The 15,668-nt window shown below is 42.3% G+C and overlaps 1 protein-coding gene and 1 pseudogene across 2 annotated transcripts in view; both read right to left on the bottom strand.

Moving 5' to 3' along the window:
• The window catches only part of Osmr (oncostatin M receptor), a 63,302-nt gene that overhangs the window by 28,791 nt on the left and 18,843 nt on the right, over window positions 1-15,668 (bottom strand). For both annotated transcript variants that reach the window (XM_038322463.1, XM_038322464.1), the window contains exons 3-7: window positions 12,344-12,513; window positions 6,389-6,560; window positions 3,246-3,524; window positions 1,765-1,900; window positions 982-1,133 (exon numbers count right to left, since the gene is read on the bottom strand). In XM_038322463.1, coding sequence (XP_038178391.1) covers window positions 982-1,133; window positions 1,765-1,900; window positions 3,246-3,524; window positions 6,389-6,560; window positions 12,344-12,513 — 909 coding nt within the window. The remainder of the gene's footprint in view (window positions 1-981; window positions 1,134-1,764; window positions 1,901-3,245; window positions 3,525-6,388; window positions 6,561-12,343; window positions 12,514-15,668) is intronic.
• On the bottom strand, window positions 11,607-11,928 carry LOC119809570 (annotated as a pseudogene).

Below are 15,668 nucleotides of genomic sequence, written 5' to 3'. Positions count from 1 at the left end.
CTAATATTAATTCAGACAGTGCCCCAACTTGCAAGCCACTGAAAGAGATGAATGACTGAAATCGTGTGCCTTTCCATGAAGTGCTCTGTAGTAGTACAGTAGAGGACTACAGCCATGTTCCCCAGGGCAAACACATCATGGCAACTTAATATTATATAAAAAATGTCACTGCTGGGTTGTATATCATTGACAGCCTGATATACCATCAGGCCCAAATCTCCCAGATCTCCCAGAGCAAAGAGGAAATGAGAGCAGAAATCCATATATTCCTACACACAGTTTGAAGAAACAGACAATTTTGGTTAAAGAAGGACCGAGAGAGAGGTTCTGGAACAGACTGTGCAATACGTATACGTCAGAATGCTAGTTTTCAAGTTTGTTAGAGAGAGCTCAGTGAGACTTGAGAGAAGATCAAAACAGGAGCTTGAGAAAGCACACATCCATGAGGGGAAGTGTGAGCAAATAGAAGATGAGGGGTGTCCTTCTGTATGCTGCGAACCTGCATTGCTTTTATTGGTTGATGATGGCAGAAAATAGACAGGCAGGAAATCTAAACAAAGATACAGAGAGAAGGAAGGCAGAGTCGAAGAGATGTCATGTAGCCACCGGAGAAGAGAGACACCAGCAGCAGCCTAAGGAGAAACATGCCAGAGGTAAGGGCACAGCCTTTTGGCGATAGATGGAGCAGTAGAAATGGTTTAATTTATAAGAGGGAGCTAGACAAAAAATAGCCTGAGCTATTGGCCAAACAATTACAATTAATATTAAGCTCTGAGTGGTTATCTTATAAGCAGTTGTAGGACTGGCGGGCAGAGAGAAACAGGTCCAGTGTGATCAGGCGAGACAGGAAAAAGTCTCCCTTTACAGAGATTAGTTTTCCTATGGTTGTGAACTAGGCCAGCATCTACAGTGTATTCACTGAGTCTCTCTGTATAAAATAACATGCCAATGGCCATCATGGGCCACGGATCGCAGTCTCACCTCTATGGGTCAGATTAAAAATTAGGTTGACACTTCTTTTCCTTAGGTTGTTTTCGGCTGTGAGTGTGAAGTTATATGTTTCCTGTGAATCTTCGGTGATTTGCCAGGTATGCGAGTTTCTGTGGTCAGAAAGCTCATGTCTCCCAGAGAACCTTAAAAAACGGAACAAAACAAGACAGCAAAGCCAGGGTTGAAACACGTCCATCAATATATTAAACATTTCAAAGAATAAATAAATACATTTTTATGTATTTATTTTTCAGTGAGAAATAAAAACATTTCAATGAATTTTCTGTATGTGATGAAATTTTCTTGCGAGTGGTATAGACATCAATTAATCTAGTTGAATATTCTTAACAATTTAGAAAAATTAGGGAAAGTTACATCAACAGATAAGACTATTTTATTACAAAGATACACAATCAACTATTATTTTTATTTTACATGTTCTTTCCGAACAATCAGGTAGAAGGTCCTATACCTCTGTAGACAATGAAAGATTTTCTTTTGTTTCTAGCAAGCGGTTCTGAAATATTTGGACACATTTTCTGCAATGTCTGGGTATAGCTCTCTTTGTGTCCCATGTGTTTTTTTGTGAAGTAGAGTTGGACATTTTATACAGACACTTGAGTATAAGTTTAAATATCCAGGGTAGGAGAAAGAAGTCCATCCAGAATAAAGAAGACATTCAAGAGTACGTGTGTCTTCTCTAAGAGAGAATCACTTGCCGTGTGTTGATTAAACAAGGAAGAACCTGCAGATGATGTAACTAGGCAGACTCACGATTCATATAAACTGTAGGTTTGAGAATATTGTTGATTCCAAGCCAAAGCAGTGTCTACCCCGGGTTCCCACGAACATTTCAAAGTCTTAAAGTCTTGGGTTTCACAGGAAAAATTCTTGGGCTCCTCGAGTATTTCTGTCCATACAAAAGAGAAGATAAAAGACCTAATTAATCCCTTTCATTAGATGACAAGTCAAAAGGAGGTTCTGCTTGGGGTCTTAACACACAGTCCCTCAAACCAAGAAGGAATCAGGAGGTGGAAGTAGTAGACCAATAGCCTCAAAGAGGCACATTTCAGGTGCTTCCCCACACTATACTCCCCCATTCTGGGGTAACCTTGGGGGTGAGTAGTCAAAATAGCTCATGGGATTGGCAACTTTGTCTATCTGAAAAAGGGGTTGGAGCTCCATTTGGATTCTGTGGCTTGCATTAAACCCTAGGGATGCCAGTCAGACTGAACTGGTTCAGTTCTGCAGTGGGGAGCAGAGAGTCCCAGGCAGGGCAAAGTTCCTTGAAAATGTGGAGCCCCTTCTGTTCCCAGGGCCTACAGTAAGGGATTCAGATGATGGAAGCATCCAGGACTGGAAGTGTCTTCTTTGTCAATAGAGAGAGATGTTTCCTATGGTCTAGAGTGATGGAAACTTGAGAGTAGACACCGAAGGCCATAGCAAGGCACATTGCAGCCTACAGAAAAGTCTGCATGCTCCCACCCCACTGAGACAGGCCAAGGAGTTAATTTTCCATTCAGTAAGAAGAGGATTGGCCACTGTTGTTGAGCTAATACGCCAGGGCTAGAAGCCGCCCATATTCATAGATTCTCTAAACGGTCACTATGCCCATTCATGGAAATGACAGGAGAACAGGCCTAGCCCAGAGACGGGGTCAGCATAGGTCTTTGCACTTCTGTGCACCACCCTTCCATGGTTGGCTGGCTTCCAGCACCACCCCTCTCTCCATGATTCAGACAGAATTCCAGGTCATTTGGGTTGAGGGAAAGAAGAATATTTTCTCAGAGGAACAGGTCATATCCTGAAATCACTTTCCTTTAACACTGTTGGTTCTAGGAATAAAACTGTTAGCAATAAAAGAGGAACAATAGAAAACCCTGGGAGTATTGCTTTGGGTATTATTTTCAAAAATTCTTTTGGATGACATGTAAAGGTGAAGAAAACTAAAACCACATGTGAACATATTTCTTTGCCTTCTGGTACATGAGATCCAAGGTGTTTCATAGGAAATAAGAAAGAAGGAGACCTAGCATGCTAATACAGTGGTTCTCAACCTATGGGTCAAGATGCCCACAGGGGTTGCATATCAGATATCCTGCATATCACGTATTTAGATTATAATACAGAAAGCAAAATTCCAGTTTACAAAGTAGCAAAGAAATAATTTAATGGCTGGGGGTGATGACAACATGAGGAACTGGATTAAAGGGTCACAGCATTAGGAGGGTGAGAACCACTGTGTTGATACTTACTTGAGACAAAGAGAACAGTACCAAGCAGTTTTTTAGTAGCATTCATGGCTTGACAATTGACGTTTGTCCCTCTGATGTTACGGAAAACAACGTTATTCAACTTCATTAATGATACATGGGAATCAAGTTGTTCTCTATGGATTGGCTTTTCTTGCAACTTACAGGATATATTATATACATACTGTCCATACATCAAACACATGGTGACATTGGAGCCTTCTTCCAACAGTTTGTCTTCAGGAAATATTAACAACGTATTAGGTTCAACTGAAACTTGTACTGCAAGACAAAAAGCCTCGGTGAGAGTCTTACTCAGATTTCAAGACAAATCCCCTCCTACTCCCTGTAGTTAATATAATTTTATTCTACCTTCATAGGAAAATATCAGCCTAAGCTTCCACATGATTCCTGGACCTTTTGGGGGATCCAAACCAATCCTTTCCACCACACCACCCTTTGTCAGACTGTTCCAGCTAAAACAGCGTCACTATCACCACTTCCGGTTACTGTGATGTCTGCGGCTGCTCTCTGTAGAGCTTCCATCATGCAGGAGGCGCGACATGAAGCATTTGGGTTCCTTATCTCAACTCATCCTCAGGACTTCTCAACAGTGGCTAAGTAGGGACACAGAGCTAAGTTTGTTCAGCTTGTCATTAGTAAGGCCTTATTCAGATCTCCAACGCCTCTGTAAGTGTCAACTTGAGATTCAGAATCCTGGGAGCTGAGTCTCTGGACAGGTCTATGAGTGATCACATTAATTTGGTTAATCAAGGTTAGGAGACCTTGTCCCTGTGGGCGGCAGCAGTCCCTGTTTGGGATCCTGGACAGTATGAAGAGGAGAATGTAAGCTGAGCGCTGGCATTTCTGTTTCCTGATTATCGGTGAGATGTGATCAGCTGCTGCAAGCCCCTCCCAACCTGACCGTCCATGACATCACGGACTGCACCCCTGAACTGAGAGCCACACAGTCTCCCTTGAACTGCCTAAACACAACTAAAGTTTGCCCAGCCCCTAAGCAATGTCTGTCTCCTTGTGCTGAGTCACTCCCTCCCCCTTCCCAGAGATGTTGCTCCTCAGCTTCCATCCCCTTCTGTCCCAGTCTTTTCTTCCCTGTGACCTCCGGCATATCAAAATCCTTAGGACACTCCCTCTTTGAAGGCTCTTCCTTCCTCTCTGTCGCCACCTTCTCCAGTGTTGCTTCTCCCTAACGATCACTTAGGCTTTCCTACCTCTATCCCCAGGCTGATGTAGCCTGGCTGGTCACCTATCGGGCCACTAGATATTGCTGTCACGGATCTCACCTGTGCCAAGTGCCCCGGGCATAGTTTTTCTGAAGGCTTTTAAGACCTCTTGATGATTCTGCTGAGCAGCCATGGGTGGGAAACAGCCCTCTGAGGGCTCTGAGGGTCAGGTTATCATTTATTCTTATATAAATTTTATGGTTACAGTTTTAAGAAGTCTAATCCGTTATACCAGAGTTGTTTATAACACACTTATTTCTTTTTCTCTTGTTGTTGTTAGCTTGTTCTGAGGTGAGATCTCATTATATATTCTTGGTCAGCCTTGAACTCACTATACATTCAGTTTATTCAGTGAATTTATGTTCACCTCTGACTCATTTACTGAGCAGTGATTATGTGCTAACATGCATGACTTTTTTTTGCTATTCTCCTGCATTTCTATTTTCTTTCTGCATATATATACATATATATACACATACACATATATACATGCACGTATATACACAGCACACATATATACGTGTATACGTATATATACACAGACATATGTCTGTGTATATATGCATGTGTATGTATATGTATGTGTATGTATATGTGTGTGTGTATAATCTTTCAGCATAATAAACAGTTGTGAAGTACAAGGCTTATGTAGGTTCTTTACTTTCCCTGGTCCTCATTTTCTGTATCTGTTAAGTGGGAATGAAAAATAAAGCCTATTTCTTAGGGTTAATGTGATAACTAAACCAGCGTCTAATGTTTAAAATGGTAGAATGTATACTTAATTTTATTACTATCAATGTGTGCATTAAGTTATTCCTGGGTTAATAAGTTGCTAGTTTTAGTTAATAAATTTGCACCAATGCTTGGCAAAGGAATGATTATATTAGTAGAATTCATATAATATGTCAGGACATATAGTGAGGAATAAATATACTATTACTGTAGAGCTGGCCTGTAGCCAAGTGGAACATGAGACGCTATGGTAAAATCCACTCTAAATTTGACCTACAACAATGTTCACTGATCAAAATTTAGGGATAGTTAAAGTTATTTGTCCACAATTCTATCACTGTAGTGAAAAGCTGATTTCCTTCTCTCTGAATTGCTCCCTGCCTCTAAATTGACGATGGGCAAACCACAGTCCATGAGCCAAGTCAAGCCTACCATCTCTTTTGTAAATAAAGTTTTTTTAAAAAATATTTATTATGTATACAATATTCTGTCTGTGTGTATACCTGCAGGCCATTACAGATGGTTGTGAGCCACCATGTGGTTGCTGGGAATTGAACTCAGGACCTTTGGAAGAGCAGGCAATGCTCTTAACCTCTGAGCCATCTCTCCAGCCCCTGTAAATAAAGTTTTATTGACACACAACTGCCCTCATTTGTTCATACATTGTCTAAGGCTGCTTTCTGTAGACTTAAGTACCATAGTCTCCAAAGAAACTGTTGGACTGCCCTTTACAGAAACATTTACAATACCTGTTCCAGATATACGTGTGTGTGCATATATATATATATATATATATATATACATATATATATATGTATATATATATATGTGTGTGTGTGTGTGTGTGTTTGTGTATGTGCTGCTTTAATAAAAATGCACATGCAAATTTAAAGTAAACATATTTTGCATATTTGGAAAATGAATACAAAATTATCTGAATCATATAATTAAATCAATGAAGGTATTTGAGGTAAAACTTCAGACATCTAGAGCTCCATGGGAAATTTCAAAACCACTTGTTAGTTCTATTATGACCGAATGAAAATAATGACAGTGTCTACTCAGGGCTTTCAAAGAGAGTGGAATATGCTACAATTGACTACTGACCCCTGAGTTATACTGACTGATTATTCCTGTGACCACTTCATGCGTAACCACTTCACTTCTTACCACTAACTTCTTCCCAGGAAGTCCAGCTGCTCCAGGAACGCTGCGGAGGGTACTTGGCATCATCTACCATTGCCCTTATTCGGATGAAATGTGCTACACATTCCAAAGGGATCTCAGACTTCCAGTTCCAATGCAGAACTTGGTTCCACTTCACAGGGGTGCTGTAATTCTCCTAAAAATAAAGGAAATGTCTGGAGATGCACAGTCATTACATCTTGGAAAATAGACCAACCTGAATTATTCCAAAGGTCAAGCTCCTACCCCACTTGGACTCCACCATGCTGCTAAGCTAAGTCCACTCCTAATTCATCACTAATTAATCGGTAAATCTTAGTTCATCACTCCCTTGCTTTGATGTCTCATATTGGCAGCTATGATCTCCTATCTCCTCAATCCCCATGACTGTCACATTGCCCAGGGGCCCAGGCAGATCAAGTGAGAGAAAAGAGAAGACATTCAAGCCTTGAATCAAAGATTTGTGACAGATATTCAACCATGCTGGTCAATTGGACCTTGCTAAGAAAATTCTAGAAATCTAATTAATTGCATGGTCCTTTTAGAAGTAAGCAGTATATATATTCGTATTTTTAAATATTCATTTTAGCCAGGGTTAGAGCAGACTAGCTAAAGTTGAGAAAACAGGGTAATCTTCCATGGCACCCTGGGAACAACATCTCCAGAAGTGGTCCTTTTTGTTCTCTCTTGTCTTCTCAAATGTGGCAGTCAGATGGACCATATCGCTCCAAGAGGCCACCTTTGTCAGAACCTTAGGCCCTAGAGTAACCAATAAAACAACATCTCTCATACTGTTCTCTGAGGACCCTACTCAAGGTGAACTGAATCTTTCTAAGACATTGGCATCTCTAGTCTCAAATTTGATCAACTTCAATGGTGCCATGACATCTTTCTCTACCTTGAAGGGTTCCCACAGTCTGGTTTCACTAGTCTGAAGGTATGTTCTCTCTGGACCCAATAGTCTGCCCAATACTTTTGTACATTTTTCTGGCATTTTAGTATCTGCTCATGAGGCATTGTTGGCTTAGTGTCCTCCACTTCCCTCTGCATTAGGAATCAGCTGCGTTATTGAAGCCCAGGTCATACGCCATCTCCTTCATGAAAGCCTTCTTAAAATATCTCTGTGCTGTAGATGGAACCCAGAGCCTCACACATGCATTGGGAGTGAGAACTCTGCAGAGCTGCACATCAAGTGACTGGGAGAATTTTTCTTCTCTTTTATTTAAATTTTTCCCATCACCAAACAGCACAAAGCCTTCCTGGAATTTACCTGTGACTCTGGTATGGGTCTAAGAGAGCAGAGATTATGTTTTCTTTTTCTTTGAGTTTCCCATAGCTTCAGGAACTCATTTTCTTTAGTGTGCCCCTCCAGCACCCCCTGCCTTAACCCCAAGTCTGTGCTGGATAGTTTTACATCAGCTTGACACAAGCTAGAGTCATCTGAAAAGAGGGAACCTCAGTTGAGAAAATTACTCCATAAGATCAGGCTGTAGGCAAGCCTGTAGGGCATCTTCTTAATTAGTGATTGATGGAGGTGGGTCCAGCCCACTGTTGGTGGTACCATCCCTGGTCTGGTGGTCCTGGGCTCAGTAAGAAAGAGAGTTGAACAAGCGGGTAAGCTGAACTCCATGGTCTCTGCATCGGCTCCTGCCTCCAGGTTCCTACTATGCATGAGTTCCTGTCCTGACTTCTTTTGGTGATGAACTGTTAACTGTTACATGGAAGAGCAGCAAACAAAACCGAACACAATAAACAAAACTCTTTCCTCCCTAAGTTGCTTTGGGTCACAGTGTTTTATCACATCAATAGAAACCCTAACTAAGACGCAATCCTTACAGCACCTTGAATTTCCTGGAGAGCCAATGTGAGTCTGCACCGTGTACCTTAGCACAAATGGCAAGTCCTCAGGATGTGGAGCCCAGTAGCTGCACGCCACGCTTGTAGGCCACAAGCACTTACATCTTTACCCTGTTCAGATCACCAATCTTAAATCATGGAGACAACAGATTCACATAGCCGGGGAATGAGAACACTGTGATCCACCTGGGTACATTTAATTGTGTGCCTCCTTTCTACTCTATACAGAACAGACTCTTTAAAAGTGTTACTATTTTATATCGCTTTATTATTTTGCTTTGTCCTTAGATGACAAAATATATTTTTGCCTATTTTGATATCCTGATTCATGAAACTTTCGTTATTTAACGAATACCCTTAAGACATCATATTTGAATATCGTTATATATAAACACTAGACAACAAAAGAAAAAAGAAAACTAAACTAGGCAATGATAGTAAACTCATCATAGGTCAGCAGGCCACAGAGTTGGGGTTCCCCTGTGGTTCTTCTTACATCCACCCATTCCTGCCCTGGTACTCCCCGGCAGCCAACTCTCACGTCTTGGCACACCCCTTCTTCTTACTGCTCTTGGGGTAAATACATCTGATCATTCTCCCCATAGCCCTGGGTGGTCTTGCCCTGCACCTGCCTGCCCCAATCTGTCTCCATGTGCTCTAAGCCCACACACTACATCCTGCCTTCAAATCTGATAGCTAACCCACACCCTTTCTGAAGGCCTCTGATGGCTCCCATTGGGTTTTCCCAGAGATCTTGTTCCCATCTTTTACGCTAAATTAACTCCAACTCCTCTTTCCGATCTTATCTCAAAGAATCTTTTATTTAAATTGTGGGAGAAAAGTAGGCCTAGCCCCAGCATTTACAAGTGACCCTTACACCCCCCCACTCTTAGAAAATCTCATTTGTGTGCTCAGCCTTTAAATCCCCAGGCCTTGCACAAAGCCCGACGCAGGCCCACAGCCCAACATTCTGAGCTAACTAATGTCGTCACCTGATTAATATGCAGTGTGTCATGTTTTCCTAGACACTGTGAAGTCTCTCTAACCTCAGATTACGCTCTGCGATCTTTATAGCCTTACCAAGGAAGAAGATAAACTTTGACTGTGTCAGCCAAATTAGTGATTAAGAAATGTGATGAATTTGATATCTTATTTTTTAGTCATTGAAGCGGCAATTTGAATACAGCCCTTGCAGGTATGGAAATTGGCAGACACACAGGCATAGAAATGTATCTGAGGCCAATGACTCATGGCAGAAGCACGAATCCTACCCCTCGATGATCCCCATCCCTGGCATCTTTCCAAGCTTGAGATGCTATTCTGCCTTCTCCTGATGTTGATAAAGGAATACAGAAAACGTCGTAGAAGGAAGAGCAAAGCTTGGCCCGGGGCAGCACCATGCAGTGTGGCTGTCAGCAAGGCTCTGTGTGGCCAGCACTGTCAGGGAAGCGTCATGTTCTAGCTACGAGCACCTAGGTCGTCTGGCTTGTAGGAAGCACAATGAATGATGACACTGGAAGCTGTTCTCCCTCAGCACAAGTGGAGATGGGGTTCCTAGTTTGTACTCTAAGAAACTGCCCAAGCAAAGAAGAACTTCCAGAAGGAAGGAAGATCTCATGTCCCTCCTCAACTTCAGGTACCAGAAGAGTCAGACAAGCCATAGCGTGTGAGCATCTTTCCTGTCTGGCCATGGAGGAGAAGAGAGAGGCTATTTCCCTGCCTCTCTCTGCTGAACTTCAAAGAAAGAGCTGTGTGCTGGTGGCCATGCTACTGAGCTGAAGCTGGAGCTGCAGATTTTGAGTTGAATAAAATGAATGGGTGGAGTAATAGTTCACCCTTGGGGATCTTAACCCCTTGTAAGTTAGAGGAAAAAATTTCCACATGTCGCTTTCCCATTCAGAGAGACATTCCAGGACTCTAATAGGGAATCAGATTTAAGAAAACAAAGAATGGGACCCACTTGTTCCATGACTAACACTACATACTTTTCCTGACATGAGAACTGATAAGAATTGTCTTTTAGAGAAAGACGGAATAGGATTCCCTTGTTCTACACTAACGCTATTTTGTTATGGTGATAAGTGTCAATGTTCCAAAATCCCCCAGCACTTCTCCTGTTCTTTGTCCAACAGAACCTTTGTTGAATGTTTCCTCAGGCCTAGCCCACAACCAATACCCATAATAGTCACAACAATCAGGTTTCTTAGTGTAAGGTGGGATGTGGGAAACCATACTGAGGGCGGGAAGTGAACCCGCTAATTATTACACATACGAATTACTAAGGTGACATCACACATTCAACAGCAACCATTGTGGGAAACTGCCCTTTGAAAAGACGGCCCAGCAACAGACTTGCTATAAACCCAAGTGGACTGAGTCAGATTTATTTACTTTAGCCTCTTGCTCTGACTTTATATTTGGTAACGGATATGGGAAAGGACTGAAGATTTTGACATTAGTGACAGGCTTAACTGGAAGGACAGACATTCTTGATCCCTAAATGCCAGGCACTTGCTGCCTGAGAGAAAGGGGACCTCAGTGGGCTGATGGGTCCTCATCTCAGTGTTCTGTGTCCTTTACCTCCAGAAGATTTCTAAGATGCCTTAAACTTCTCATAACAGTATCTAATGCCTGTGACCAAAGTGCTCTTAGATGAGACTGTGTCAGACACAGTAGACACATCCATTCCCTGAATCAAGATGAGTGAAAATCCTCCCCCAAATAATTTAGAGCAGAAAAGAGTTAAATATTTTCTTTCACTTGGTTTGATGCAAGGGCTCATGTAGTCCAAGTTGGCCTTGAACTTATTCTGTAGCACAGGGTGTCTTGAACTCCTGATCCTCCAGCCTCCACATCTCAAGAAGGGTTTCCTCAGTTCATTTAGGTATTAGCAAACCCACATTCCAGGAAACAGAGGACAGTAAGTTATTGTCCATTGCAGACCATAAGCACCTCCTGTGTTGGCCAGACACTAAGTGCTGGGACTTGCTTCCCTCTGCCCTCAGCACAGGATAAGTAAAACGACCCCAATAATCCTCACTGTGAGAAAAGTTTCAGTAAGTCATTATATCTTATTCTGGACCACCCAACTTTCCTGGTGATGCTGGGTGCACAGAGAAGACGAGAGGAGAGAGTGAGATAACTGGTCTGCAGGCAACATGCAGACCCGGTATTTGCAAGGACAGATCCAGTGACTACCTTGGGACAAACAGCAAAACAGACAGAATCTATTTTCTTTTTTTTTAAGGTTGACTAATTCTTTATTTTTATGTACTTGATGAAGCAGTTTTCATTAGACTTTCTCCCAGCGGAAAACAGCATGAAGAGCAGCGTCCACCTGCTCTGCTCAGGGCCTGGGTTCGTCCTGGCCCATGTGGTGAGGTGGAGGGGTGTATTTCCCCTCTTTAATTAGCTTATCCCGCTGTCGTTTGATTTCACCCAGGCTCTTCATCGTTTTATACCGAAGATAACATTCCTCGAAATCTTCATATTCTATCTTGCACTCTTTTTGAGCCCGGGTAGCACCGATGCCATGTGCACACTCTATCCACTCTTTTTCGAAAGCAATGACATCGGGCGGGAATCTTGAAGGGCTGCTCAACACTTTGGAATACAAAGTGGCGATCGAGGCTAATGCCCAGCTTTTTCTGCACATCAAAGAAAGGCATGGCGCACCACAGAAGTGCCCTTGTAGGTTCCCTGGCCGTAGATCACGACCCAGAATCTATTTTCTTAATAAATCCATCAAACCCAGTGGGCCATATTACTTTGTTTTAACCCAGCGGTTCTCAACCCTTTCACTGGAGTTGCGTAAGACCATCAGTAAACACAGATATCTGCATCACAATTCACAACAGAAGTAAAATTACACTCAGGAAGTAGCAATGAAAATGAATTTATGGTTAGGGCTCACCAAAACATGAGGAACCGTATTAAAGGGTTGCCCCATGAGGAAGGCTGAGAACCACCTGTCTTAACTAAAAACACAGGGATGCAATTGTTTAGGAAACCTGTATTGAGAAGGAAATGTTGTGGAATAATAAGATTTCTTGAGTGATATAAAAGACAAATCAAAATACTCACCACCCAGATGATGTTGGATGGTTTCATTCTACTGATCTCTATTTGAAATACCATGTTTAATTCTTGATGAGTAAGGTTGGGGAGAGTCCACTGTAAATTCACTTGCTGAAGTTTAGATTGAACAGATACATTAAGTATCTCAGGCGTCAACTGGAAAGGCTCACCCAACACTGAAAGACCAAACACAGATATAAAGTAACTCTCAATGGGGGCACCATTGAATAGACACACCACCAAGAGAGACGCTGTTCCACGTGCTCCCTGGCGAGCTTTGGACAGTGTGTTTGCATGTACATTCTAGTATCAGGTACTGAGAGGCTCTGAGAAGGCATTAGAAGTTACATCAGCAAAGGAAGAAATTAAGACCCCCAAAGACGCAGAAAACTTGCTCAGCAACACACAGCATATTACAGCTACACAAATGTGCCTTTCCTGAGTAATCTAACTGAAATGAATTCATAATGGAGACAATAAGTTTTTTTTAAATATCTCATATTCTGATTTAATACTAAAAATCAGTTTTTGGAAACTTTGAGTTCCGTGGTTTATTAGAAGGTCCCAGAGTGGAAGCATATCACCTATATAGACACGGTTCCATGTATTTCAATGTGCTGAGCTTAAATATCTCCAGCAAGAGTTCGCTGAACTCTTTGGATGAGACAACAATAATTATAGGCACTTAATGATAAACAAAACACTTGTGACAAGATTCCCCAAGCAGAGAAAGAGCCTAATTGGAGAGACACAACCCAATCATGGAAACAGTCGTGATTGTGAGCTTGGAGCAGTGGAATCACGCCGCAAAAGAACAGGAATTCAAATATGGACAGATTCCTGCACATCAAAGGCCCCTGGAAGTGCCCAGTATCTCCCTGACTGTCGTTAAACCCTACATAGAACCACAACCATAGCTTGTACACAGAGACATCAGTTGCAATACACTCTGCTACAAGAGAGACTGTGGGCCTAGATCCGTTTGGGTTATTGCCACTTGCAGAGAATAAATTGTTAACTTCCTCTTAGGAGAGGGAAACACCATAGAGTATTGAAAGGAATTATTTGTTGCTGATTCAACTATTTCAACTGTTGGACCGAGGGGGGTCTGAAGTAAACTGGGGACATTACAAAGGTTTTGAAAGAATAAAGGCTCCCTTCATAAAACCAGCTGGTGTCCGCTGACCCACGTATAAGAGACATCTGCTTCTTGGCCTTCATTTCCCTAGTTTTTTTAGAAATTGGTGACCTGAAAGCTTCTTGTATTTCATTTAAAAGGCAAGAAATCTTCTAAGGGAGGAGTGGTTTGGAAACTAAACACACGCTTAGCATGAATAAGTGTAGTGATATTTCATTTGTATTTTAATAAATAAAACTTACTTGAGGATCAAAAAAGTAAAAAGCCATCCTGGCTAGCCTTACAGACCGGGCAGCAATAACACAGGCCTTTAATCCCAGTAGCCACACTAGCTTGCCATAGAGACCGGTGGTAGTGGTGCACACCTTTTAATCCCAGAACCAGAGAGGAATATAAAAACAGGAGGAGACAGCTCTCACACACAGTCTCTGAGATTCCTGGAGGCAGCATCGCCATTTCAGACTGAGGTAGAGGTAAGAGCCAGTGGCTGGTTGTTTGGCTTTTCTGACCTTCAGGTTGAACCCTAATTTCTGTCTCTAAGTTTTTATTAATCATGCTACAAATAAAGCCCCCAGTTCAGTTCCCCTACAGCCTCTCCCCTCCACAAAGGCAAGGGCGTGTCTTCCCATGCAAGTGTTAGCAATCTGAGAAATAGGAAGGGTCCCGAAAGCACGGGTGTGCGTGTACTGATTTCCTCATGGAGAATGTCAGTAACAACCGTGAGCATGTGGTATTCACGAGGCACAGCTGCGGTTGCTTTACATTGGCTGTGTCACGTAACACTGTAAAACCACAAGACGAGCTTTATTGTGGATAAGGAAATCGAAGATCTGTGAGATTAAATAATTTACAAAAGCTCTGAGAAACTTAAATAGTGATCTCCCTGATATCAAAACATGCGCTCCCCTTTGTCACACTGTCTCTCAACTGGTCAGCTAGGATCCGTGGTCTGACCCATGGTCTCATGGGATGGAATGCCTGAGAAGGATGCTTTATGGCCGCAGCGGCATCCAGGATATGGCCGACAGAATGAGATTCCGGATGGAACCACGTGAGCTGAGGTGAGAAGGAAGTGCTTCCGTGTGACGTGTCCGCAGTGGAGGACTTCACATCCAGATAAAGCATCGCCCTCAGACAGCAGGAGGTTGCAGATACAGATTCTTTGGAAGTGAGGCTATGAGGAACACCCATAAAATGAAATCTTTTTATAGGTTACACATCCTGCGTGACATTTTCTCACAGACAGCGTGGGAAGGATGGGTGTCCCAATGTGAGCACCTCAGCTCTGGATTTGGCAGTGGGTCCCTTTCATATAACATGAAAAGCATGAGTAACAACAGGAAAAACAAATAAATTGAACTTTATCAAAATTAAAACTTGTCAGTTGGGTGGTGGCGGCGCATGCCTTTAATCCCAGCACTCGAGAGCCAGGGGCAGGCAGATCTCTGAGTTTGAGGCTAACCTGGTCTACAGAGTGAGTTCCAGGACAGGCTCCAAAGTTACACACACACACACACACACAAAAGAAAAAAGAAAAAAGAAAAAAAAACCTGTCTTGAAAAAAAAACACCAAAAAAATTAAAATCTGTCTATTGAAGAGTGTTATAAAGAAAATAAAAAGAAGCCGGGCGGTGGTGGCGCACGCCTTTAATCCCAGCACTGGGGAGGCAGAGGCAGGCGGATCTCTGTGAGTTCGAGACCAGCCTGGTCTACAAGAGCTAGTTCCAGGATAGGCTTCAAAGCTACAGAGAAACCCTGTCTCGAAAAACCAAAAAAAAAAAAATAATAAAATAAAATAAAATAAAAAGACTGGATACAGGAGAAATCTTTGTAAGTCATGTGTTGGGTAAGTTTCTAGTATCCCCACTAAATAAAGAACTCCTAAAAATCCACAACAGAAAAGCAACACACCCAGCTTAAAAATGGACGTAGGACTTAGAGGACATGTCTCCAAATGAAATAAACAAATGTCCAAATGGTGACATTATGAAATGCTCAATGTCGCCAGTCATTAAGAAAGAAAGATCAAACCCAGGATGGTATGTCAAATGAGATATCACCTCACACTCTCGAGGAAGGCTTCAGTAAAAATTAAAAGCATGGGAATAACACATGTGGACAAGGGTGTGGAGAAATTTGCAGTTCCTGTACCATGCAGGTCGTATGTAAAATGACCCATCTGAAAATTTGGCA

The sequence above is a fragment of the Arvicola amphibius genome, chromosome 3, assembly GCF_903992535.2.
Source record: "Arvicola amphibius chromosome 3, mArvAmp1.2, whole genome shotgun sequence".
NCBI lineage: Eukaryota > Metazoa > Chordata > Mammalia > Rodentia > Cricetidae > Arvicola > Arvicola amphibius.
Note: the sequence above shows the minus strand (reverse complement) of the source record. Positions and strands in the feature narration are given on the sequence as shown.